Source organism: Poecilia mexicana, unplaced genomic scaffold (assembly GCF_051168715.1).
Source record: "Poecilia mexicana isolate PSO_F unplaced genomic scaffold, ASM5116871v1 scaffold_20, whole genome shotgun sequence".
NCBI classification, from domain to species: domain Eukaryota; kingdom Metazoa; phylum Chordata; class Actinopteri; order Cyprinodontiformes; family Poeciliidae; genus Poecilia; species Poecilia mexicana.
The window spans coordinates 25,703,109-25,726,898 of NW_028263389.1; the positions used below are offsets into that span (position 1 = coordinate 25,703,109).

The 23,790-nt window shown below is 39.5% G+C and overlaps 1 protein-coding gene and 1 long non-coding RNA gene across 2 annotated transcripts; both read right to left on the bottom strand.

Moving 5' to 3' along the window:
- Positions 1-793: 793 nt before the first annotated feature.
- Positions 794-20,536, bottom strand: cnn3a (calponin 3, acidic a). The gene is made up of 7 exons (XM_088001541.1): positions 20,374-20,536; positions 12,954-13,075; positions 8,536-8,602; positions 8,285-8,422; positions 8,058-8,174; positions 7,775-7,921; positions 794-1,930 (listed from the first exon to the last, which is right to left on the bottom strand). Exons 1-7 carry the CDS (start codon positions 20,428-20,430, stop codon positions 1,589-1,591), a joined length of 990 nt encoding a protein of 329 aa, XP_087857667.1. The 5' UTR covers positions 20,431-20,536; the 3' UTR covers positions 794-1,588.
- Positions 2,411-7,768, bottom strand: LOC148153533 (uncharacterized). The gene is made up of 2 exons (XR_015761726.1): positions 6,864-7,768; positions 2,411-6,504 (listed from the first exon to the last, which is right to left on the bottom strand). It is a non-coding gene; the product is annotated as an uncharacterized LOC148153533 (long non-coding RNA).
- Positions 20,537-23,790: the final 3,254 nt, after the last annotated feature.

Here is a 23,790-nt window from a genome sequence, read left to right on the forward strand (position 1 = left end):
AAAATTTAGATATTTTTGCAGAACGAAGAAGTTGATATTACAGTTTTCCAGGAGATTAGGCGATCAATTAAATAATGGATGCTGGTTTGGATAAATTCTCCTCAGCACATGTATCCCAATCTAGACACTCCAGTGGGGTGGCGCGCCGCACTATTTGAGAAGTACTGGCTTAATGTATCTGTTTTTGTCAGTGACGATATTTTCTTTGTGTGTTACTCTTGCACCCTGGTTTCCTCTATCCTACATACAGTAATAATTCTTTCAGGAGAAGGAGAGGCTGGATTAGAAATGCCTTAATACTAATTCCATTATATTCTCATGAAGGTCATTGGCTGAATATTCTTTGTCTTCAACTGTCGGGAATCTCCGGATGCCTGACTTACAACAGACACAAGCTTGTTTGCTCTACTTGTCATAAGGTAAGTGCTCAAAAATAGGCAAACGGGTTGTAAAGTCTGTATACAACTGAACCATCACAATTTCCCTCCAATCAGGGGCATTTCAATAGTTTGACGCAGTGAAGCCTGTTCCCAATCAGAATTTGGAGAAACAAAAACAATGGAAACTGCTCTAAAAGTTGCATTAAAAGTCCATTAAAAAGGCCAACTTTGCATTAAAAGTGTCATTATTTACCGAATGAGTAAATGAGTGTCATAAACACTCATAAAGACTCCTTCGTGTTTATGACAGTGTCATGTCAGTCTTATGCACACCAAGTGTTACCAAGGTAAAGTGTTACCAAGGTGTCTAAAAAAACCATGGTGTGTAAACACAACACACAGAAGAATACTGATTAAAACAATTGCAAACTTTATTGAAAGATATTTTAATTCTTGACCATGAAACATTAATTATAAAGAGTCACTATAATAAACACATTTTGGTCCTAAAGAAAAAGATAAAAACATCATATAATGCAAAACAATGTCAAGCTGTAAAACATTAACCTTCCTATAATTATTAGCATTCAGGTGCTTATTACTGAGGAATAACAATCATGTTGTTTTGAATAACCATAGTTGGAACGTAACTTCAGCAGCTGCAGAGATGAACTAATGGCAAAAAAAAAAATTAACAGGTTCTATATGGATCAGCTTTCATCCTGAAAATAAATACAGGACATTAACAAATTCACTTCATATAAATGGTCCATACATCAGAGTTACAACAATTAAACATCCTTCAAAAAGTAAGAACAGTTTGGTGGTGCAGTGGTTAAGCTCAACCCACACATGGAGGCCTTAGTCCTTGACGCAGCTGTCACAGGTTCGATTCCCGGCCTTGGCAACCTTTGCTGCATGTCTTCCCCCTTCTCTTATTACCCACTTTCCTGTCAATTAACTATCAAATAAAGGTCACTAGAGCCAAAAAAAAAAAAAAACTGGAAAAAATAACTTTTCACATAACTATATCTATTTGTCATTATTTAATAGTACTAAAACCTGTTACTTCTGCTGCTCAGGGTCTAGTTCAGGAAGGAAAACATTTCTTCTTTGCTTCAAGAGTTCAAAAAACACTGTGAGCATAGTGAAAAGTCTGCTTTGTTATGTGGGATAAAATAATACTGCTTTACACCTACATCTCTGTACTAATAGTCAATATTGGGATCATTATAGTGAGAGTTGTAGTCATCATGGTAACCTGCGTGATACTCCTCCTCCTGAAATTCAACCTGATAATCACTGTCACTGATTTCTGAACCATTTGTACCGGTGCCCTGGCTACCATTCTTGTGAATAACTGGTTCTGTTGGAGGGGCGCAGTACTTGGGGTCATAAACTTGCCGGCCCAGACCGTACACGCTCATGCCCCTCTGAGATGCCGCCTTGTTGGTACCCATCTGGAGGGAGATGGTGGAGTTGTCAAGTGGCTGCAGCGCCACCTTCTGATCAAAGATGTCTCTACGGGTACCAGGAGCCGACATGCCTGCCTGTCAGACATCACATTACAGTATGATTAGTGTAATTTTCTGCTTATGTCCTAAACCAGGGGTGGGCAGCTCCAGGCCTGGAGGGTCTCCTTCAACTTTTAGATGTGTTTCAACTTCAACACACCAGAGTAAAATAATGAGGTCATTAGCAGGACTCTGGAGAACCTGACTGCACTGAGGAGGAGATTGAGCTGTTGGATTCAAGTGTGTTGGACTAGGGAGACATCTAAGAGTTGCAGGACACCGGACCTCGAGGACCAGGATTGCCCAGCCCTGCTCTACACTGAGAGTGCTTAGATACTTGTCCTTAATCAGGTCATCCTCATTAAGAATATCAGTTCAAATGCAGAAAAAAAATGACTATGGCATTTATGCCAGTGGTAAGTGTGTGCAAAACCACTGACCAGCACTGCAAATCATTTCCCATGTCATCAGGTACATCAGCCCATTAAAGTTGAATTCTTTCTTTCCAGTAATTAGTTTTCTTTTCATGTCAATTATGAAAAGTAAAAGCTTCTCAGAAAAATTCATTCATTGGCTTCTCAGAAGAAGCCTTTACTAGTAACCCTGATCCAGAACCCTGATTCACAGGCTCCACGGAAGACAACTAGGCTACTAGAAGATGTGACTCAGTGAGTCTCTACCCACTGAGTCACATCTGTCTAAGGGCTCTTTTCCACTAGACTGCCTCTAACCGGTTGGCCAGATTCACCTTCCATTAACAGATCCGGTACAATTCTGCCTGGCTGTTCTCAGATTTTCATATTTACTTTAGGGCAGTGGTTCCCAAACTTTTTCTTCTGCGCCCCCCCCCCCCCCCCCCCCCCAGTGGTTTCCAAACATTATCTGCGCCCCCCCTATGGATTACAAATAACTGGCTGGTTGAAACGACGCGTGGGGTGGGGGGGGCAAAATGAATGTACGTAGCTGAAAATAGACACCAACATCGGTAGCCTACAAGATAATTGTTAAGCTTAAGGTTCTGTATTGATATTAGCTAGTCATCTTTTAGCTAACTTTACCTGCATCCAGCAGCTTTACTCAACTCAGTCGGTTAGTTTGGAGGGAAAAACTGTGAAAAGTTCTTTGCGTTTTGCTGGTTTGCTGCTGTGATTCTAACACAAACCTACGTAGCTCCGCCCAGCAGCAGCAGGTCTCCTTCACAGGTGGAAACCCAGCAGGAGCGTCGTAGCGCTCATGTTGCGTTTAAAGGTGGCTCGGACAAACAGTTTACAACATGTTAACAACGGATTAAACAGTTTTAACTGCTGATAAAAGTGACAGAAGACACAAATATGGGAAGTGCGGAAGCCTCTACTGCATCAAACTGACATAGGAATAACAGAGAGTTGGCCATTCTAAGGTAAAAACCCAGCGCATACAGTGTTCATGTTTTGTTTTTGTTTTTCATCCAGACGGCTTCCCGCGCCCCCCCTGCAATGACACGGCGCCCCCCACAGTTTGGGAACCTCTGCTTTAGGGGTAGTTGTAGTAGGACCGAGCAGGGTACCACACCAAAATGTTTTGATTGACAGCTGACATCATTCATTGATTGGCTGATGATTTAAAGCTAAATTTAATTTTATTTATATAGCACATTTTCAGCAACAAGGCAATACAAAGTGCTTTACGGGATTTCAAAGGAAATACAAGTCACTGACAACTCCAAAAAACATTATAGTTTAGTTGTGGACCATGGACATGCTCTCTGCTATCAGAGAGCTGAGTTTAATTATGAGTTTAAATAATGGTCAGCTCCAGGAAAACACATGCTAAGTTTTGGAGCGGAATGACCACGATTTAGCATCACTGCTAGCAGCTCGTTGCTTTGAATTATGGACAGCAATAAAGAAGAGAGAAACTGTGAAGCTGTGGTCAACTTTCTGACAAAGCTGCAGTTTTGCATTGAGTGTGTGAAACACTGGAACTACATAATATTAGCTTGTGATGTGAATTTTGTTTTTCCTTTTGAGTTAAAAAATGAATAAATGAAGTTCCGGCATGGCTATCTGTCTACATCTTTTTAGTGCATTACCTAACTTCAAAAGGTTGCACATTTCAAAAAATAAAGTGCCAGAATGTAATCATATTTATATGTCCATCCATCCATCCATTTTCTTCCGCTTCATCCGGGGTCGGGTCGCGGGGGCAGCAGCTTAAGAAGGGAGGCCCAGACTTCCCTCTTCCTAGCCACTTGTTCCAAGGAGGCACAGACTCCCTGGAACAAGAGCCCTCCAGTGTGTCCTGGGTCTTCCCCAGGGCCTCCTGCCCAAGCCACCTCAACTGGCTCCTCTCGACGTGGAGGAGCAGCGGCTCTACTCTGAGTCCCTCCCAGATGACCGAGCTTCTCACCCTATCTCTAAGGGAGAGTCCAGACACGCTGCGGAGGAAAAACATTTCGGCCTCTTGTATCCGTGATCTCGTTTTTTCGGTCATGACCCAAAGTTCATGACCATAAATGAGGGTGGGAACGTAGATCGACTGGTAAATCAAGAGCTTTGCTGTTTGACTCAGCTCTCTCTTCACCACAATGGACCGGTACAGCGCCTGCTTCACTGCAGACGTTGCACCAATCCGCCTGTCGATCTCCTGCTCCCTTCTTCCCTCATTCATGAACAAGATCCCAACATACTTAAACTCCTCCACTTGGGGCAAGACATCCTCCCCCCCGACCCGGAGAAGGCACTCTACCTGGTGTAGAGCTGATCCAGTGTTTCACGACCAGGACGAAAACCACACTGCTCTTCCTGAATCCGAGGTTCAACTATCCGATGGACCCTCCTCTCCAGGACCCCTGAATAGACCTTACTATGGAGGCTTAAGAGTGTGACCCCCCCTGTAATTGGAGCACACCCTCTGGTCCCCATATTGACTATCCATATTTATATGTATAGGGAAATAATCAGTTGATTTGAGTCTTTAAGCATTATGTTTGGGCCAGTATTGAATTTCTATAAGTTAAAGTTAAATATCTGGGTTTGAGCCCATCAGAACCACAACCTTGAGGTTCTCCATTGCTGTGTGTTGCTGCAAACATCAGTGGAGAGTTAACCACAGTTTCTGTATGCTCATGTCTTGCCCAGAAGAGAGAGGAACAGAACGTATAACGGAAAAGCTCACTACCTGGGGTAGAATTAAGGCACGCATCAACCAGTCGCGCTCTAGCAACTTGCCAGTGGAAAAGCACCCTAAAGGGGAGGTCTACAACCCTGGTCCTACCTACCTACCATTCTCTGAGTAAAGTTTATTCCAAACCTCCCTTTCAGCTGTGAGATGTTTGAGGGGTTCAGCCCCAAGTTGCCCCATAGCATCCCTATTAGAGCAAGACATGGTTGACACAGACAAAAAAAAATTATTTATGAATTCTCAGCAAATCCTGAATAAAAGCATGATTATGGTTAGTTACTGTAATGTTACAAGAACCAGTTTTATTTCTGCCTTTGTTGTTTCACACTTGTGAACTTTTTTCTTTTTTTTTTTACAGTGACTCTTTTCAAACCTCTGGAATCTCTTTCTGAAGGGCTCAAAAACCTCTCTGGATCTCACTGTAAGCAGTGCATCAAACTATCATCATGTGTTTTAGACTGCGTTCACACTGCGGCCTGAAGTGACCTAATTCCGATTTTTTGTCAAATCTGATTTTTTTGCTGGGCCGTTCACACTGTCACACATATGTGACCTGTATGTGTTCTGCAGTGTGAACGGGCAAACGACCTGAAAGTGTCCCGCATGCGCAGTAGAGGGCGCAATAACGCCAGCGTTCTCAGTGTTCTGCCTCTAGACATAAATATGTAGATGCCTCATGGAGCGGGAAGGCCTGTTGCTGCAATACCTCACAGCGTCTGCCATATTGAATATGGCTTCTCTGCCAGTAAGCTAATACAAGTAAATGGACCGGACTTCAGAAAGTGCCGTTCTACAAAGTATTTTAAGTTAATTCCTGCCATTGACACATTTTCTCACACACATTAATATATTTGGTAATCAGAGAAAACACTAAAGACAGAGTTTCTAACTTTTGATGTGATTATTTAATTGCTTTGGGGCATTTCTGAATAAAGAGCACAATGTTTTTATTTGATAGAAATTATTCTGATAATTTTTATATTGACATTGATGAACAGACACACTTTAACAATGACTTATTAAAGAACATATTTACATAATTCCATAATTTAATGTACATTTAACATTTCAAGACAAGAAAAATAATAATAATTTTGTTGAATTTATTTTTTATACATTATTAAGAAATGACTTTTGATTTATCAATCAGTCATTGTCGATCATTAAACTACATATTTTTCTTACTTTTTTCTGGAGAAAAAATATTTATTACAGTATGTCAACTCTGCTATTGACAGCAAAGAGTGAAAATAATTCTAACAGAGTAAATTATTTTTATTTCATTACATAAGCTACATTAATGCTAAAGACTGGGATATTTAAAAACACATAAAAAATGAAAGAAAACATTTATTTATTAAACTGGGAGCACTGGTCACAGGCAGGGCTTCAGTCTGCTGGTCACACAGGGAGAACTCAAAGACTTCTGAGACGACCTGGTTCACAGGCTGAAGCCAAGGATAAAAGAGAAATGAACCAAAAGTGTAAAAGACATTTTCAGCATGTTGGGCTCTGACTCGTAGCATCTTTATAGCTAAATACCGACATGATGAAGCTGAGCCAGAAACAGACTGAAGAACAGCAGCTGATCTTTCCTCACTAAATCCTCTGGTTTTTAATGAACTTCTCCTCTAACAGCAGTTTTTCATCACCTCTCTCTCATTAGAAAAAGTGTGAAAACGTTAGCTGCTAAGCTAACAATCAGCGGTTATTTCGGGCCAATTTAGCTACATAGGAAATATTTTCCGGTTGTTTAGAAGCGAATTTCTGGCTGCAAAGTCAAGTAATTCTGATCTTTCATCCTTACCTGGGGAAGGTAAAGCCAATGAATCCAGTTTGTTTCGTAAAACGGTTAAAACACACAGAACTTAAGGAGCTCCGATCCTCTGCTGCCACATAGAAGATGGCGGTGACGTAACGTAGGACTCAGCGCTCAGTGAGGCGTCTAGTATTCATGTCTAAGGTTCTGCCAACCGCCATAAAAAGAAGGAGTCGGGGTACTGTGGTGACGCAGGGGTGAAGCACAACCCATGGATTGAGGCTTTAGTCCTCATGCCAGTGGTTGCAGGTTCAATTCCCAGCCTGGCAACATTTTGCCGCATGTCTTCCCCCTCTCTCATAACCCTCTTTCCTGTCAAACTACTTTCAAATAAAGGCCACTAGAGCCAACAGAACCTTTGAAAAGAAAGTGCTCAGTGTTTGCGGAAGTAGTTGTTGTCCGACCGCTGCCAGCATATTAACAACTTAATCCTCATTATAGTCGGTCAGGGTTGTTATTCTTCCTGCTTGCGTGTACCAGGACAAAGAACAGTGACTTTTGTCGAGTATCAATGATTTTCAGGTTGGATGAATGCGACCTGGACATTAGGTCACATTTGAAGAGGATACATATCAGATACCCAAGTGGCCTGGGTCGCATTCGAAAAGAATCCGACCTGTGTTGTTCAGACTGTAAAGAAAAGATCAGATACAGGTCGCATTACGTCCAAAAAATTGGAATTAGGTCACTTCAAGCTGCTTTGTGAACGCAGCCTTAGTTTTCTTTTTTTAACTATATTGTTTGAATTTCTCAGTGATATAAATTTTAGACTGTTCTCATTTTTTATATGATTACATGCAACTAACCAGTGGATTTTATGAGAACTCCAACTCTGTGACATCATGTAAGAACTACAAAGAATTATCAAAAGTGAGGCGCAAACAGCAGTAAGGTGTAACCTGGCTGGCTCCTTTGTTGGTGCCCATCTGCAGACTGATGGTGGTCTGGTCATACGGTTTATCAGTGTGGGTCTTTGGGTCATACAGATGTCTTCTGGTTCCATACGCCGTCATTCCAGCTTGACTGGCACACTTGTTTGTTCCCATCTGAGGACAAAACAGAAACATGGCCTCTCAAACTCACATCACTTAATTCTCTAGAATAAACATGGAGATTTAGTTTAGAAATAAAAGAGATGTCTGTCTCAGCAAAGACTGAAAATTTATAGGCTGAAACTGTTACCTGGAGCCCAATGACACACTGCCCAGCCTTGATCTTCTCTTCATCAAACTGCCGTGCTTGTTTGTCTGCATATTTCACCCCAATATCAATCTTTGTGTCCATGCCTTTTGTCTTTGCCTGATAGACCCAACAGAACAGAGCCAGAACTAATTCCTCATGAGTTTAATCATTCATCAGCAAAATTCTGCTCAGAACAAAGAATCCATTAGCAATGCGTCTGAACTTACCATGCTGGCCAGTGCAAGCAGTGTGGTCTGTACTTGAGTCATGTTTCCATTTTCAAACAGGTCATTGGCCTCAAAGATATCAGTAGGCTTCAGGCCGTAGGTCAGGATTGCTTTGATGAAATTCCCAAGGTTTTCAAGCTGCAGAAATTAACATAGAGGGAAAAAACAACCAAACAAAAAAACAAACACTTGTTTTAATGTTTTGGCAAGAAACAGAAGACATTCAGGTAGAGATTACAGAGGAGTCTTACCTTGTGCCAGTTCAGCTGGGAGTGGTTGATTTTCTTAACTGTGCCAGGTTGCAGCTTATTTATTAATCTAAATGGAACAAGACAGACTTGAAAATACCATCTATTTTTTTTGAGGTTCTGTAGTCACACACTGACAACAGGCTCATTCACACACATCCCCATCACGTCAAAGTACATAACAATAGCATTCAGCTCCAGATAAGCCCAGCTGATTGGATCTTTTTCACAATCAGCTTCCAGCAGCAGGGCTGGTATGTTGTAGTATGTATGGTGGAATACCTGAATATGCTGCAGTCAGTGGTCACACATGTTAAAAGTTAACTTCAAGAAGGAATAATAATCACTTATAGATTGGCACCACTAATAGTGACAGCAAGTTGGAGGAGCTGGTAGCTCTGTTATTAGAGCTATTCTAGTAACAGAGTTACTGGAGTAGCTTTTTGTTTCTTTTTTTTAGACTGGATCATCACGTCTTTGGTTGAAGTGCTGCATGTTTAGACAGTTATTTCCATGGTTTTAGATGCTCTGCAGCTAGAAGGATTTTGTAAAACAAAATGTTGGACAATGATAGTGTACAACCATAGGAACACGGTCAAATATTAAAAATAGTAAAGAAGCTGGTCGTCGACCAGATTGTTTCAGCCCCAAGCCCAGTGCCTGACTATTACCTTGGGATCCCAATACCAGCGTGCTAATCCCAAATAATCCATCTACAGTCCAAGACAGCCATGGTATTCCAAACCACTCATGGTCAGGCAGTTTCTTAATACTTTTTAATATTGCATTAACGGTGGGATCCAGACCTCCTTTGTTGGACAAACAAGTGACAATGATATTGGTCGGTATGATATTCGATCATATCTGTTTTAGATATCGATTATCAACTTTTCACTTCTACTATGGCCAGACGATATCAGTAGGCCACTTGTATTAGGGAAGGAAGTAATTCCTTCCCTAATACATAACGATCAAACTGGATTCATACAACAATGTCAAAAACAGGACAATATAAAAAAATCACTTCATGTTATAGATCACATACAAAAAGAAAATTGAAAGCCATTATAATCAGTGTAGATGTGGAAAAAGCATTCAATTCAGTTGATTGGAATTTTCTTTTCAGCGTTTTACATACATTTGGACTACATGATACAATAATAAAAACAATACAGGTGCTATGCAATAATTCTACAGCCAGGATAAAATTAATGGACATTTATCTGACAAAATCACTTTAGAAACTATTATCAAGATATATTTGCCAGGGTGTGCATGGTCACCATTACTTTTCGCACTATACTTAGAACCATTAGCCCAATCGCTAAGACAAAATAAGGATATTAAAGGAATAAATATTCAAGGTACGGAGCACCAATTGGCTTGTTATGCAGACGATATATTAATTTATGTAGAACAACCGACCTACTCCCTTCCAATCTTGCTACAATTATTCAAACAATTTGGTCAATTATCAGGGAACAAAATTAATATTAACAAAACTCAGTTGCTGTCTTACAATTAACTCCACCATAGGAAATACAAAACAAAAACCCCTTAGCTTGGTACAATGACCAGTTCAAATATCTTGGCATTAGCATACCAAAAGACCTCTAAAAACTATTTGATTGCAATTATGTTCCAATACAAAAAAATAAAGAGGATATCACAAGATGGAATCTTACTCCTTGTCTAAGTTTTAGCTCTAGAATTGACTCCATTAAAATGAACATACTGTCCAAACTGCTATATTTATTTCAGATTTCACCAATTGAAATTAACTAAAAGGTTTCTAATGAATAGGACAAACTATTATCAAGGTATATTTGGCAGGTAAAAGACCCAGAATTGGATAAACGGCCTTACAATTGGGCTGCACAGTGGTGCAGTTAGTAGAGCTGTCGCCTTGCAGCAAGAACGTTCTGGGTTCGATTCCCAGCCTGGGGTCTTTCTACATGGAGTTTGCATGTTCTCCCTGTGCATGGTGGGTTCTCTCTGGGTACTCCAGTTTCCTCCCACAGTCCAAAAACATGACTGTCAGGTTAATTAGTCTCTCTAAATTCTCCCTAGGTGAGTCTATGTATGATTGGGTGTCTCTGTGTTGCCCTTTGACAGACTGGCGACCTGTCCAGGGTGACCCCGCCTCTCACCCAGAACGTTAGCTAGAGATAGACAGCAGCAGCCCTCCTGACCCCACTAAGGGACAAGGATGTTAGAAAATGGATGATCTTACAATTGGAAAACAAGGGATTATCAATGGGGGTTAGGAGGTAGCCCCCCCTCTCCCTTAGATATTATTATTTAGCAGCACAAGAAAAAACACTGATATACTGGCAACCCAAAATATAATGTTCAATGGAAAAATACTGAAACAAAGGCGGCACTCAATCTTGACCAGGCAGCTCTGGCTGATAACAAATCTACAAAATTTCTTAAATAATATAGATAATTGGTGGATGAAAACAACCCTTAGAGCACAGGTGTCAAACTCCAGTCCTGGAGGGCCGCTGTCCTGCAACATTTAGATGTTCCTCTGCTGCACCACCTGAATAGAATAATTTTGTTAACTTAAAAATTAAGCCAATTACTGATCTAATAGGAATTTTTATTAATGCCTATAATTAAAAAAAATTAAGGGGAAAATTATTTCATTTATTTAAAAAAACCTAATAAATCTTAAAATCAATTCGACCCTTCATATTAAATCAAGGTGGAAAAGACAGGGCAACTTAACAGCAGAGGATGAACGGACAATAATATGGAATAATATGGTTATTATGCGCCCAGTGGATGTATAATAAATCACTACACTGGCAAGAATTTGGATGGAAAAACCTGGTAAGATTCTTGATCACACCTACTTAGAAATGCCACTATAATGGAAATCCTTCTACTTATTGGAGAAAATGTAAAAATTAAAATGCAAACCATTAAGTCTTCTGGGACTGCCCAATTATAAGAGATTACTGGAAAGAGATAAATAGTGCCTTACAAGATATTTTCAAACAGAACAGAGCTCCAGCTTATGTATTTTGGCATAATACCTCAAGAAGAAGTTTCAAAAGGAAACAAATATCTGATGACTATTTTATTAATAGCAAGTAAAAGGAACATTACATGAAAATGGCTATCACAGGACAAACCAACTTTAGACGACTGGAAGCTAATTTCAACACCTGCTCTGTCAGAGTTGGTGTGTTGGTTGTCTTTTTTTATTTTGTAGCTGAACCAAAGCACACCAAATTTCACATCACATCTACATGGTAAGGTTGTCAAAGTCAAGCAAAAATAACCAGAATCTGTGAAATCAGTGCATCCACTAGTTCAAGGTTGAACTTATAATTCTAATTGCTGCATCAACACAGGAATTGCATGATCTTGATCCAGCTGTCAGAAATTCTAATTTCTCCAAGTGCCAACCTGCTGGCTAAGCTACACGCCATCCCTCACAGTAATTAAAGTGAAGAACAAAAACTTTCCCAGTAAATCAGAAACCTGATACACTGTGGATTCCTCTGGAAACAAAGTGATGGCTGTCACTGATAAAAACTGAAGTTCTTTATTTTTTGTTGTTTTATGTTTATCTATTGCTTTCTCTTTCTTCACCTTCCAAATTAATTTCTGTTTTGTGTATCTCTCTTTAATACAGTAACCTCTGGCACCACTGAGCAGCGATACTGCAGAACTTGACATTGATGCTTTAACTTGACTATAATTACACTGTTGCAGAGATTATGATGTGTTGCTCTTCAATCAGGCTTCCATGATTTTAGGAAGTCATGCGTGTTAAGAACATCAGCACCAATAACAGCATCTCAACATAGATTAAGTGGAATCTGGTAGAGGGGCCCAGTTTAATTGGCCGGCTTAAAAGCAATCGGTGATGTGTGAACAAACAGACCTGAAACACAAAGATTACACTCACAGCATCAGATTGGAGCTGTGGTAGGGTATGGGGGAATTTTACTTCCACAAGTCAACACACATTTTTTAGTCTGAATGCAGCATTTCATGTCTTATGTTCTCAAACTTTTAGTACTTGTGCTTACATTTTCAGACTGAAAACAGGTCTTTTTGGAAAGGCAAAGGTGACTTGTGAAAGAATGACTTGGTCTTAACCTCTATTCACATCTGATTTGTACAGAGGAAGAACACAAGAGGCTCTTTACTTTATCAATAACATCTGCTTCCTGTTTGGTCAGTGTGATTTGCCACATACAAATCATTTTAGAGTCAGAGGCTGCACTGAATCTGACAGTCAGATGAGAGATTTCTACCTAATCAGAGGATTTGCAAAATCAAAGCATCCTTCTTCCTCCTGTGTAGATATAGTGAAGATCTGCAGGGAGCTTAGATGAGTCACCCCAAGCCCCCATGTCAGCCTACAGTCTGCCATAAAAACTCTCACAAACAAAACTTACTCGCAAAGGATGACTCCATCCTTCAAACCTTTCTGGAAGTTTTCTCCTATAGCCATCCCTGTTACATCCTCGATCCAGAAGCGCAGCTCCTCCTCCTTCTGGGGGTCATATTTTTGAGCAATCTAAAAAAACGAAAAAAATGTTTTTAGCAAAATGAAGTTAACTTGTGAAAGGTATTGCTAATGTAGTTATGGAAGAATGTCAGTCTTCAGGAAGCCCATTGGTGATTTTCTTTGACAGTTAAATTCTCATCACAATTTTATCATGATTTTTCTTCAGGAATGAAAAAAGAAACATAATCCACAAAAATTTAGAGCAAAAGCACTTTCTGCCACAATGGACATTTACAAAATATGTTCCCATTTTTAAGTACTCTGTATCTCAATCTGCTACACTATTAATGATCTGTTCAAAACTAAGTGTGGTAGCATTACTGCTTAATTTGAATTCCCTTAAAGGGAATTCTATTGTTTTGAAATCATGAATTCTGGTAACTGTTTGCTTGGATCTAGAAAGTCTCAAGCCTAATAATAATAAAGTTATGAAGAGGTTTGACCAACTTGAACCAACAAAATCTATATTGGACAGGTAATCGCCAGATAACATAAAGCATAAACTTTTAAACATACTAGCCACTTATGAACTATTTAATATGATGTAAGATGATATAGATTTGGCCCTTTATGTAAGCATTTCTGCTTCTCCCTAAGCCTGTCACGATAACAAATTTTTCTGAGCGATTAATTGTCTAAATAATATTGTTTCAAGACCTTTTGACACTGATTTAATGGAAATGACGTAATAATGCATAGATAGATAGACTTTATTTTCAAAAGAACACATAACACTTGAACTAATAAACTAAATAAACACTGCATTCAACCAAAAGAGTGCAGATTATGAAGTCTGTATACTATATTGGCCTTCAGTAATCACTAGATTTAAATGGAGAAGACGGGCACATCCGACTACCTAATGCAGTAGTTCACACTACACGATTTTTTGCCCCTATTTTCCCCTTATGACAATCTTAGATTGTTGGCCGATCTAAGATTGTCGCTGGTGATTTCGTAACCGATCATCCTGCAGTGTGTGGTGTGTTACGGTAGATCGTCGTAGCCTCTCCGATCTAAATCAGGGGTTTTCCCAGACTGGGAGCTTAAAGCTGAATATGACAGGTAGCCAATCAGAAAGCTCGGATTCACCTCTGCGCTTTCTGAGGGGAAATTACGGAGGGGAATCTCAAACAGCTGACATGGTGCAACACGAAGTCCGGGACATCGGCAGTGGCGGAGCCAAAGAGGGGGCTGGGGGAACCAGTGCCCCCCCTGACATCTGATTGCCCCCCCCCCAGTGGCCCTCCCTGATGATTGACATGTAACAGCACCAGGTCATTCCTGTACATTATTTGGAATCATTCTAAGCCAACCTGAAAAAAAAAACAATAATAAATATATGAAGAGAAAATATATGAAAAGCGGATCAGCTGCTGTAGACGCTCCAAAGCCTCTGGAAACCAGCGGACTGCTCTCTGTTCTTATCAAAACGAGGGTGAGGAGGGAATCTGACATTTCACTTCATTTAAGTTTTTACTGGTTTTGCTTTAAAAACACCATTAACGTAAGCAGTGTAACTATATATTGTATATTTGGCGTTTGTCATCTCGTGTGATTAATTGGAGCGTAACGGTGGAGCATTTATGCGCATTTATTGTCCAGCGCACTGCGCTTGTTTCTGCCTAACGGATCTGCACTTTAATTTCTTTCCTCTCTCAACAGTCAGCTGCTGTTCCTCTATTTAAGCTACAATAAGTAGATCAACACAACTAGATCACACATTCTCTTTAGGTTTTCTCTGTGTGCTGCAAACTCATTAAATGTAAACTCATTAGAAGCCTGAGCCTTCATCAGGCAAATAATTCTGGTCCGACCCGAACTATTTTTACCTGTCAAATTACATGTCAAAACATATTAACAGACTATTTAGCCGCATTTTTATGCGGTTTAGTTAATATTCACCTAATTTAATCCAGATCCCATCACACATAAAACAGATAAATGCATCTAACTTTTTCTCCGTTGTGACACAAACCACTGACTGAGGCCCTAAAAACTTGTAATAAATGAAATTAAGCGACTCCACTTAAATGACCAACACTTCACTTGCTGTGGTCTGAACGCACAGCCTCACAAATTCGTCGCATCTGCAGAGAAATCTGCGCTGGTTCATCAACAGTTGGATCTCTCTGAGATTTTTTTTTTTTTTTTTTTTGCGTGGTTTCGCCTCCCCAAAACGGACAGATGTTACGTCTGTCGTGCTTCTAAGCGCCGCTCTCCTTCTGGGTGCGGGAGGGTAACATCTTCACTTCCATTTGTTAAAACTGCAGGGTGAGTTAAGTTTAATTCTTCGCAGCGGCGGAGCCGCGTCCACATTGGTTGTGCAGCGCGCTGCACATGGATCTAATTAACTTCTGCACCTTTATTTATTTCCTCAAAATAAACTGCTGGCTCCTCAGTTTAGACTATAAATGGATTAAAACAACGTTGCATCCTCTAGTTTTCTCTGTTCTGTACTGGAGACTGGAGTTAAAGGCGCCATTTTAACTAAAGGTTTGCAATGAGCTTCCTAACCAAGGTGTCCGGTCCGTAACTCTTCAACACGCTGTCAGCTCCCGGTCAGAAAGACGCTTTTAGTTCAGTGTCCATGAGATGATATTCAGAAAGATTTCTTTTATCAATTGATTTTAGTTGCCTCTGTGATGAACTCTTTGCGTAAAGTCTATCATGTCTCCATGTGAACCAGTCAAAGATGTTAATTATAATCTGTCAAATGACAGAGGGGCTTAAAAAATAACCAAATATTCAGTTTGGTTATTTTTTAAAATTTTATATATATATATATGGACTAGATAGATATATAGATGTGCACACACACATTTTAAATTTTGCCCCCCCCCCCAGAGGTAGTCCTGGCCCCCCCAACTTTAAAAGTCTAGCTCCGCCACTGGACATCGGAGATGATATGTGTAAACATTAATGTTTATTCAACATTTCGTGCAAAGAATATAAAAATGACACAGAAAGGAGTTGGAGCCAAATTGCTACCGCAGTTGATAAACCCAGTAAGTTTTCAGCTGTTCTTCGTTAACGTGACATAAATAGGTTATAATGATTTTCATTCAGTCAGGACTCTAGCCACGTGCATCACAGGTAGATTCTAGTAAAGCATTGATTAATGCCTGATATTAAATTTAGTTAACTGGACTTGTAGCCATTATTTTGTGCCCATGTGGCTGGACACCACACGGCACGACGAACCCGATCGAACCGTTATACCCAGGATTTCTGTCAGCTAATGTGTCTCTCAGGTTTAGAAAATGGGCCGACAACTCGTGTCGTGTGAGCTGGACATTACACTAAGGAAATGAGGAAGGGAGGGTCAGTGGAGAGCACCGGAGCTGAGCCTTTTTTCATTCAGTGTCATCAACAGAAAGAAAAAAGGCAGGAAGAGACGATAAAGCCGATAATTAAAATGAGGTCGATTGGTTGAATTTATCGTGCGATTAATTGATTTATCGTTTATCGTGACAGGCCTACTCCTACCCTTTAAAACTCTGCCCGTGAAACTCAAGATTCAAGGGTACTTTTAATAAAAACATAAAAATATGATTATAATATAACAGTTTTAAAGTTAGGAGTCATAAATACAATTTTCTTAAATTACAATGGAAAGAGAAATGTGGGTAATCATATAGTGCATCACGTATTACAATGGTACCAGCTTATCAAAATAACACCAATCAAAATGCCAAAAAGGTTTTTTTTTTCTTTTTTTCTTTATTTATTTTTACAAAAAGGCTTCTTATTGTACAATTAAACAATGGAGAATTGAAGCACAAGGCAGGCGTAATGGAGGTACTGGAGCAGGTGTGAGAGGTCTGGGTGAGTGCCAAGCTAAACAGTTTGTTGTACAGGGGCATGAGCTCACCACCGGTCTGTATACTTTTTCCTAAAAGTTAGAGTAGCACTTTTTGTCCCATAGATAGAGCACAGTGTAGAAGCAGAGAGGAAGAAGAGGAGACACACCTGGCCACAGTATGGGCTATGCTAAGTAAATAAGAAGCAATCCCACACTTTATACACTTATAAATGACACATAAAACATTTTAAAGCAGAAATACAATTTGATTTAGTATTTGGATATTTGAACGCCTAAGTACTGTGTCGCGTATTCAGGTGTCGGAACACCAGCATCGTTTGATTTACAAATTAAGCACTGGCTAGCATAGTTCACTCGCTACTGAATACACTGAGAACACTTTTAGGGTTCACACTGGATAGACTCGGTTCGATTGGGGACTAAAATTGCAACATTTGTTACATTTTCAGAACTGTAGTTCGCATTTACACTGCACTGTGTCAAATGACTAAAACTAACTGAAAAACCTGTTCCCCCCATCGCCTGTGGTGGCGCTACTGAAGAAATCGACACAAAACCTCTGAAGAAGACCAGTGCAATTTCCTTCTTCACAAAAAGTAAACAAAAATGGAGCGGTGTCAGATTTTAGCAGCTGTAGGATTTGTTCATTGATATACATTACTGGTTTGGACATCGATCTTTAAATGTGCCAGCTGGCTGCTAACAATGACATTTTTCTTTGAAATATTTGCATAACTATCATGAGCCAAGGTTTGGTGTCAGAACATCATGACTGGAGCCCATCTCCTCTTTTCTCCGAGTTATTTGTAACTCTCACACACAAAAATACTATATACTGAAAAATCCCTTCCACTGTGTAATAAAGGGATTAGCAGCTCACTAAAACTGGGACTGGATTATTCTGCTAGACACCTGCAGTGGAGTTAGTTCCTGTGCAGTTTATAATTTCTGAGTAGAAAACATTCTAGTAAACAGAGAAACTGTCTCAACGCAGACACTAGTGGAGAATTGAACTTCCAGTGATCTCCAGGGTTTTTCTGCACTGATTCTTTTTGTTGAGGCTCTAAAACAGGGGAGTCAAACTCCAGTCCTCTGCTGTCCTGCAGTGTTTAGATGTGCCACAGGTACAAAACACTGGAATGAAATGGCTTAATTACCTCCTCCTTGTGTAGATCAGTTCTCCAGAGCCTGGCTAATGACCTAATTATTCTATTCAGGTGGTGCTGCAGAGGCACATCTGAAAGTTGCAGGACAGTGGCCCTCGAGGACTGGAGTTTGACACCTGTGCTCTAAAATCAATCAATCAATCAATCAAATTTTATTTGTATAGCACATTTCAGCAGCAAGGCATTTCAAGGTGCTTTACATAATTAAAAAACAAAATAAAAACAGCATGTGACATTGAATAAACAGTAAGAAAAAGACAGAGATTTTGTAAAAAAAAAAAAATTTAAACATACTTTTGTTACGGAATTTAAGCGTCTGTTGTCGCCGGACTCCACCGTCCATTTAACATGGGTATTATCCAGGTATTATCCAGGCCCCATCCTCTAACAGGACAAGCTCTCCATCCACCTGTCACGCGAATTTTTGCACTAGGACTTCGCCGTCCTACACGGATTTTTGTGCACTATTTTTACCTGTTAGAGTCTAGAGCTTACAGGGTTTTTCTGTGCGCACAATGACCCTCAATCACTCTCCACTTTAACATAAATAGATAAAAAGTAAAGATAAAAACATTAAAAACATTGAAGACATCAAAACCCACACTCTAATCCTAATTTAGCCATAAGCAACTCTAACCAGGTGGGTTTTAAGTTGAGATTTAAAGGCACTCAGTGTTTCAGCTGTTTTACAGTTTTCTGGAAGTTCATTCCAAATTTGTGGTGCCTAGAAGCTGAATGCTGCTTCTCCTCATTTGGAACCAGAACCAGAAGATCTGAGGGGTCTAGATGGTTGGTACAGCAATAACAGATCTTTAATGTATTGTGGTGCTAAACCGTTCAGTGATTTATAAACTAACAGTATTTTAAAGTCTATCCTCTGAGCTACAGGGAGCCAGTGTAGGGACTTTAAAACTGGTGTTATGTGATCTGACTTCCTGGTTTTAGTGAGAACACGAGCAGCAGCTTCTGGATCAGCTGCAGCTGGAGGATTGATTTATTAGTCAGACCTTGAAGACGCTGTTGCAGTAATCAATGTGGCTAAAGATAAATGCATGGATGAGTTTCTCTAGATCTCACTGAGACATCAGTCCTCTAATCCTGGAGATGTTCTTCAGGTGATAGAAGGCCGACTTTGTGACTGTCTTAATGTGGCTCTGAAGGTTCAGGTCAGAGTCCATCACTACTCCCAGGTTTCGGGCTGATCGCTGGTTTTAGTTATAATAACTGAAGCTGAGCATTGATTCTAGTTCGCTCCTCTTTAGGTCCAAAGATAATAACTTCAGTTTTGTTTCTGTTCAGCTGGAGAAAGTTTTGGCACATCCACATATTTATCTGTTCTAAGCATCTATTCAGTGATTGGATGGGGTCAAAGGTCACCTGGTGACATTGTGATGTAGAGCTGTGTATCATCCTCGTAGTTATGGTAGATGATCTCATTTCCTGCTATAAGCTGAGCCAGTGGGAGCATATAGATATTGAATAGGAGGGGTCCTAGGATTGAACCTTGGGATGATGATGATCTAACACAGTTTTATTTGCCTTTTAAATCAAATCACATTTTCCATTCACTTAACTTTTTATGAAGATGTTATTTCCCTCTATGTTAAATTAATTTACAAAATGTTTTTTGAAATGAGTGACCACAATTATTGAACTTTTAATGAAATGCTTTGTCAGTCTGATAATGTATAATGTAGCATATAGCAGATGTGCGAATGATGTAATCATCTGACTGTTAATTGCAGCGATCAACATTATTAGTAGAAATATTGGGCCCTAAAACCAAATTTCGCTTAGGGCCCCATCGAGGCTTGGGCCGGTGGACACATCAGATCACATCAGGGCCCAGCTCCTCCTCTAAAACCTTCCTGTGTGACGCAGTGCTTCCAGTAGGAATCTGCTCCCTCAGGAGCTTTCAGGTTCTGATTCTTTTTTTTTTTTAAGCGCAAAAGTGGAACATCTCGGAGAAAGCTCAACTTTCCATCTCCCTCCTCTCTTCCTTCGCCTTTCTGTCGGCCTCGGATCATTCCAGACTTTTAAAGCTGTTCTCAAGCACCGCTTGTGGTCACGATGGAAACTTAAACTGGTTGGAACTGGAGACAGAAACTCGTGGAGTTCGAGAAACTTCGGAGAGTTTGGGTTTGTCCCTGCTACGAACTTCAGAAGCTCAGAAGTTTGAAGACTGTTGTGTTTCTAACACAGATAGTTCCTTGTTATCTGTTAGTTACTCTGATAACTCCTTGTACAACAGAGTAACTAAGCAAGCAAATTAAAAAGTTTTTAACAAGCGAGTGTCGAAGAAAGGAAGCACTTACTTTGCTTTTAACTTCAGCAGACAAGCCGTAGGCAGGTCCTTTATTAAAATAGGTCATTTTCTGCTCCTAATCCCAAATACAGAAGCGGAAAGAAGAGAAGAAAATCTGCGGTCCAGCAGAGCAGCGGAAACAAAGCAGAGCTGAGGAGGGCAGAGGAAAGCTGGCAGGAAGGACGTGGTGAAAACGACCTGACGTCACAAACAGCCAATCAAATACTTTTTACTGCGTACATGTGTTTTATATTATAAATATAAGCATATACAATCAACATCGAAAAGACTCAAACTGCATACAAAGAACAAACAAAACAACCCCAAACATAAAAGGTGAAAACCAAAAATGAAAACTTAGCAGGGCATTTAACATAAAAGTCCAGAATAATACATTAAAGTACAAATGCTTTTTTTTAAATTATTATTATTTCTTTAGGAAAAAAAGCTGTCAGCTGAAAATCATTTTGACTTCACAAAAAATAAGGACTTACACTACAAATTTAGCTCCTTCTTCCTATAAAGGGATGCTATTTATGTTTAGCTAATATGTTAGCCAAACAGTCATATATGAGAACATTATTTATGCCGTAGTTTTTATTATGATCATTAATAAAAACACCAAATGTAACATCTTGGATGGGAATATCTGTTAAATAAGCTCCATTAAACAGATAGACTGATGAGGATCCAACTAAAAGGATTGTACAATCTCACAGATTATCCATTCTCAGAATATACATGTATCCATATCCATTTCAGAACGTCATTAGCTGGATAAATGTTGATTATAATTTTAAATTGCATTTTGTTTATTAAGGATTAGGGTCCTTATTAAAGTCTCTTTATATTGAATATTTTTTATATTCCCTTTTTTAGTGCACCACTGGCAGAGTAATTGGATAAACAGCTACTTACACAGTTACAACACAACAATCTACATTTTGAATACAGAGTGTCCATATCTCAGGGAAAACCTTGGAATATATCAAATCCTGACTAACCATGGATTGAAGCTGATGAGGAACGGCTTTAAATTATTTTAGATTTTGCAGGGGTGCAACTTATTTGAAATTGATCTCAAAACTCAGAATGTTGTAATATGTTTGTACCTGCAACCAATTATGCAAATTATCTTATACTATAATCTGATTTCAGTATGAAATGGTGGTATTTATGTTTGAGCTAGACAGTGACCCTTTTCAAGTAAAGTTTATTACTATGAAAATGGACAGTAAGGCCACATGAACCAGGAAATGTATTTAAGGGCATCCTCTTAACCGCAGCATAAAGTTAATTGATTTTAGGCTCAGCATCACAACGTTTTTTTGCAAGTTTTGATGATATGTGGGATCAAATTTTAATGCAACTGAATAAAGAATTACAGTCCTCTAAAAAATGGGTTTTGTATAATTTGGAATAGAATATAATGTCAAGAATCCATGTCTCCAAAGCCAGACCTCTGGGGTAATCAAAGACAAAGACTGAGAAAGCTGAAGAAGTCATGCAGTTTCTTGAGGTTACAGATTGATTTGCTCTTTTTCAGCCACATGAAGAGAACATCAATGTCATGACTGAATGTGTGACTGACTATATGAGCCTCTGTGGACAAAATCATCCCCACCAGAACAGTGAGAACCTTCCCTAATAACAAACGTTGGATTGCCAGTTGTGAAGGAGCTACTAAACAAGAAAAAAAAAGTCTTTAGTGTGAGATGCAGGGAGTTCTTGAGGAGTATACATAAGCAGCTCAAAGTCAAAATTGGAGACATAAAGGAGGTGCACAGGAAGAAGCTGGAGAGTAAGCTATAAAACGACATTATCAGAAATGCGTAGTCAGGGATGAAGAAGCTCACAGGCTTCAACCAAAAAGAGGAAGTCTGGACAAAGCAAATGAGCTGAACACTTTCTTTAACAGAATGACTTCTGCAACAAGCTCATCATTCTTCTATCTTGATTCCAGCCAAATAGACATTCCACCCTCCTTTGACCTGCAGCCTTCCTGACAAACAGACTGGACTGCAGACTCAACAGGGAAACCATCCCTGTTGAGATGGAAGGACGGAGCAGGCTGTACTTCTTGAGGAAGCTTAGATCCTTCAAGGTTTGCAGCAAAATGCTGAACATCTTCTAGAAGTGTGTTTTTGAAAGTGTCATCTCTTCTGTCATCATCTGTTGGGGCCACAGTAGCAGAACCAGGGTCTCAGATCATTTTAAATTGCATTTCTTGTTGAACAACAAACTGATGAAGAAGGCTGGTTCGGTGCTGGGGACAACTGTGGAATCACTGGTGCAAAGAAGGATTTTACATAAAATCAAGAACATTATGAACAACCCTGAGCATTCTTTTCATGAGACTGTCACAGAAAAACATGGAGGTTTCTTCACATTCAATTCAAATTCAAAAATACTTTATTTATCCCAGAGGGAAATTAAATGTAGCTTGTATTAATTCAAAACTCTTCATAGAAAAATTGTGGATGGTGGTGGCTGCTGACAGGAAAGATCTCTTGTAATGGTCTATATCACAGAGAATTAGAAGAAGCCTTCGTGCTACAAACAGGCTCGATTATGTTAAAGACAACTCAAAGATCATGATCCTCAGTGATGCCTCACATTGCCCATTATGCTAGATGGAAGAGATGGTTTGAATTTTCCTCCTCCACCATACTGCTTCAGGTCTTTCCTGCTCACAGTTATCACCATGTACAGTAACTCTGAAGAATCTTGGGATCCTTTTGGGATCAACACATAGTTCTCATGTGACATCACACTTTCAGGAACTTTGCAGTTGACAGCCATCTTTGTAGGTACTGTAACTGTCATGACAGTTGCTATGGAGTTGCTATCCCAGATAGCAAAATATGAGTGAATCAACCCAGAAACATTGAATCCACATTGAAGCCTGACAGTGAAACGATATTGAAAGTGGTCGGTGACGTTGAATCAACATTAGGGTTTCAACATAACTGGCACTATATCAATGTTGATTCAACCATCATCTGAATGTGGATCTACACATTTGTGTTGATTTTATATTGAATCAAAGTTAAGGAATAAATATTGATTCATGTACATGTTTTGGTCTGATAGTTCTACATCATAACATACCATTACAAGTTTCTTCACTGGTGTTAAACATGCAATTTTGTTGGTAGGCAAAATGATCTTACACTACTATCTTTCCAAAAATGTGTCTACACAAACTTAAAAAATAACATGGCATTAATATTACATTTTATTTATGAAAACAGGCATAGATCTGTAAGTAAATTTGACTCCTTTTTGAACAACATTCCATTGTCCATGGAATAACAATGTCCATGAGGTTAAGTCTTGTACTGAACGAACCAGTACAAGTTGGGGTAACCCAAGTTTGACTCTGATTGGCGACACTTTGGTTCCTTGATGATTTCCTCTCGTTCTG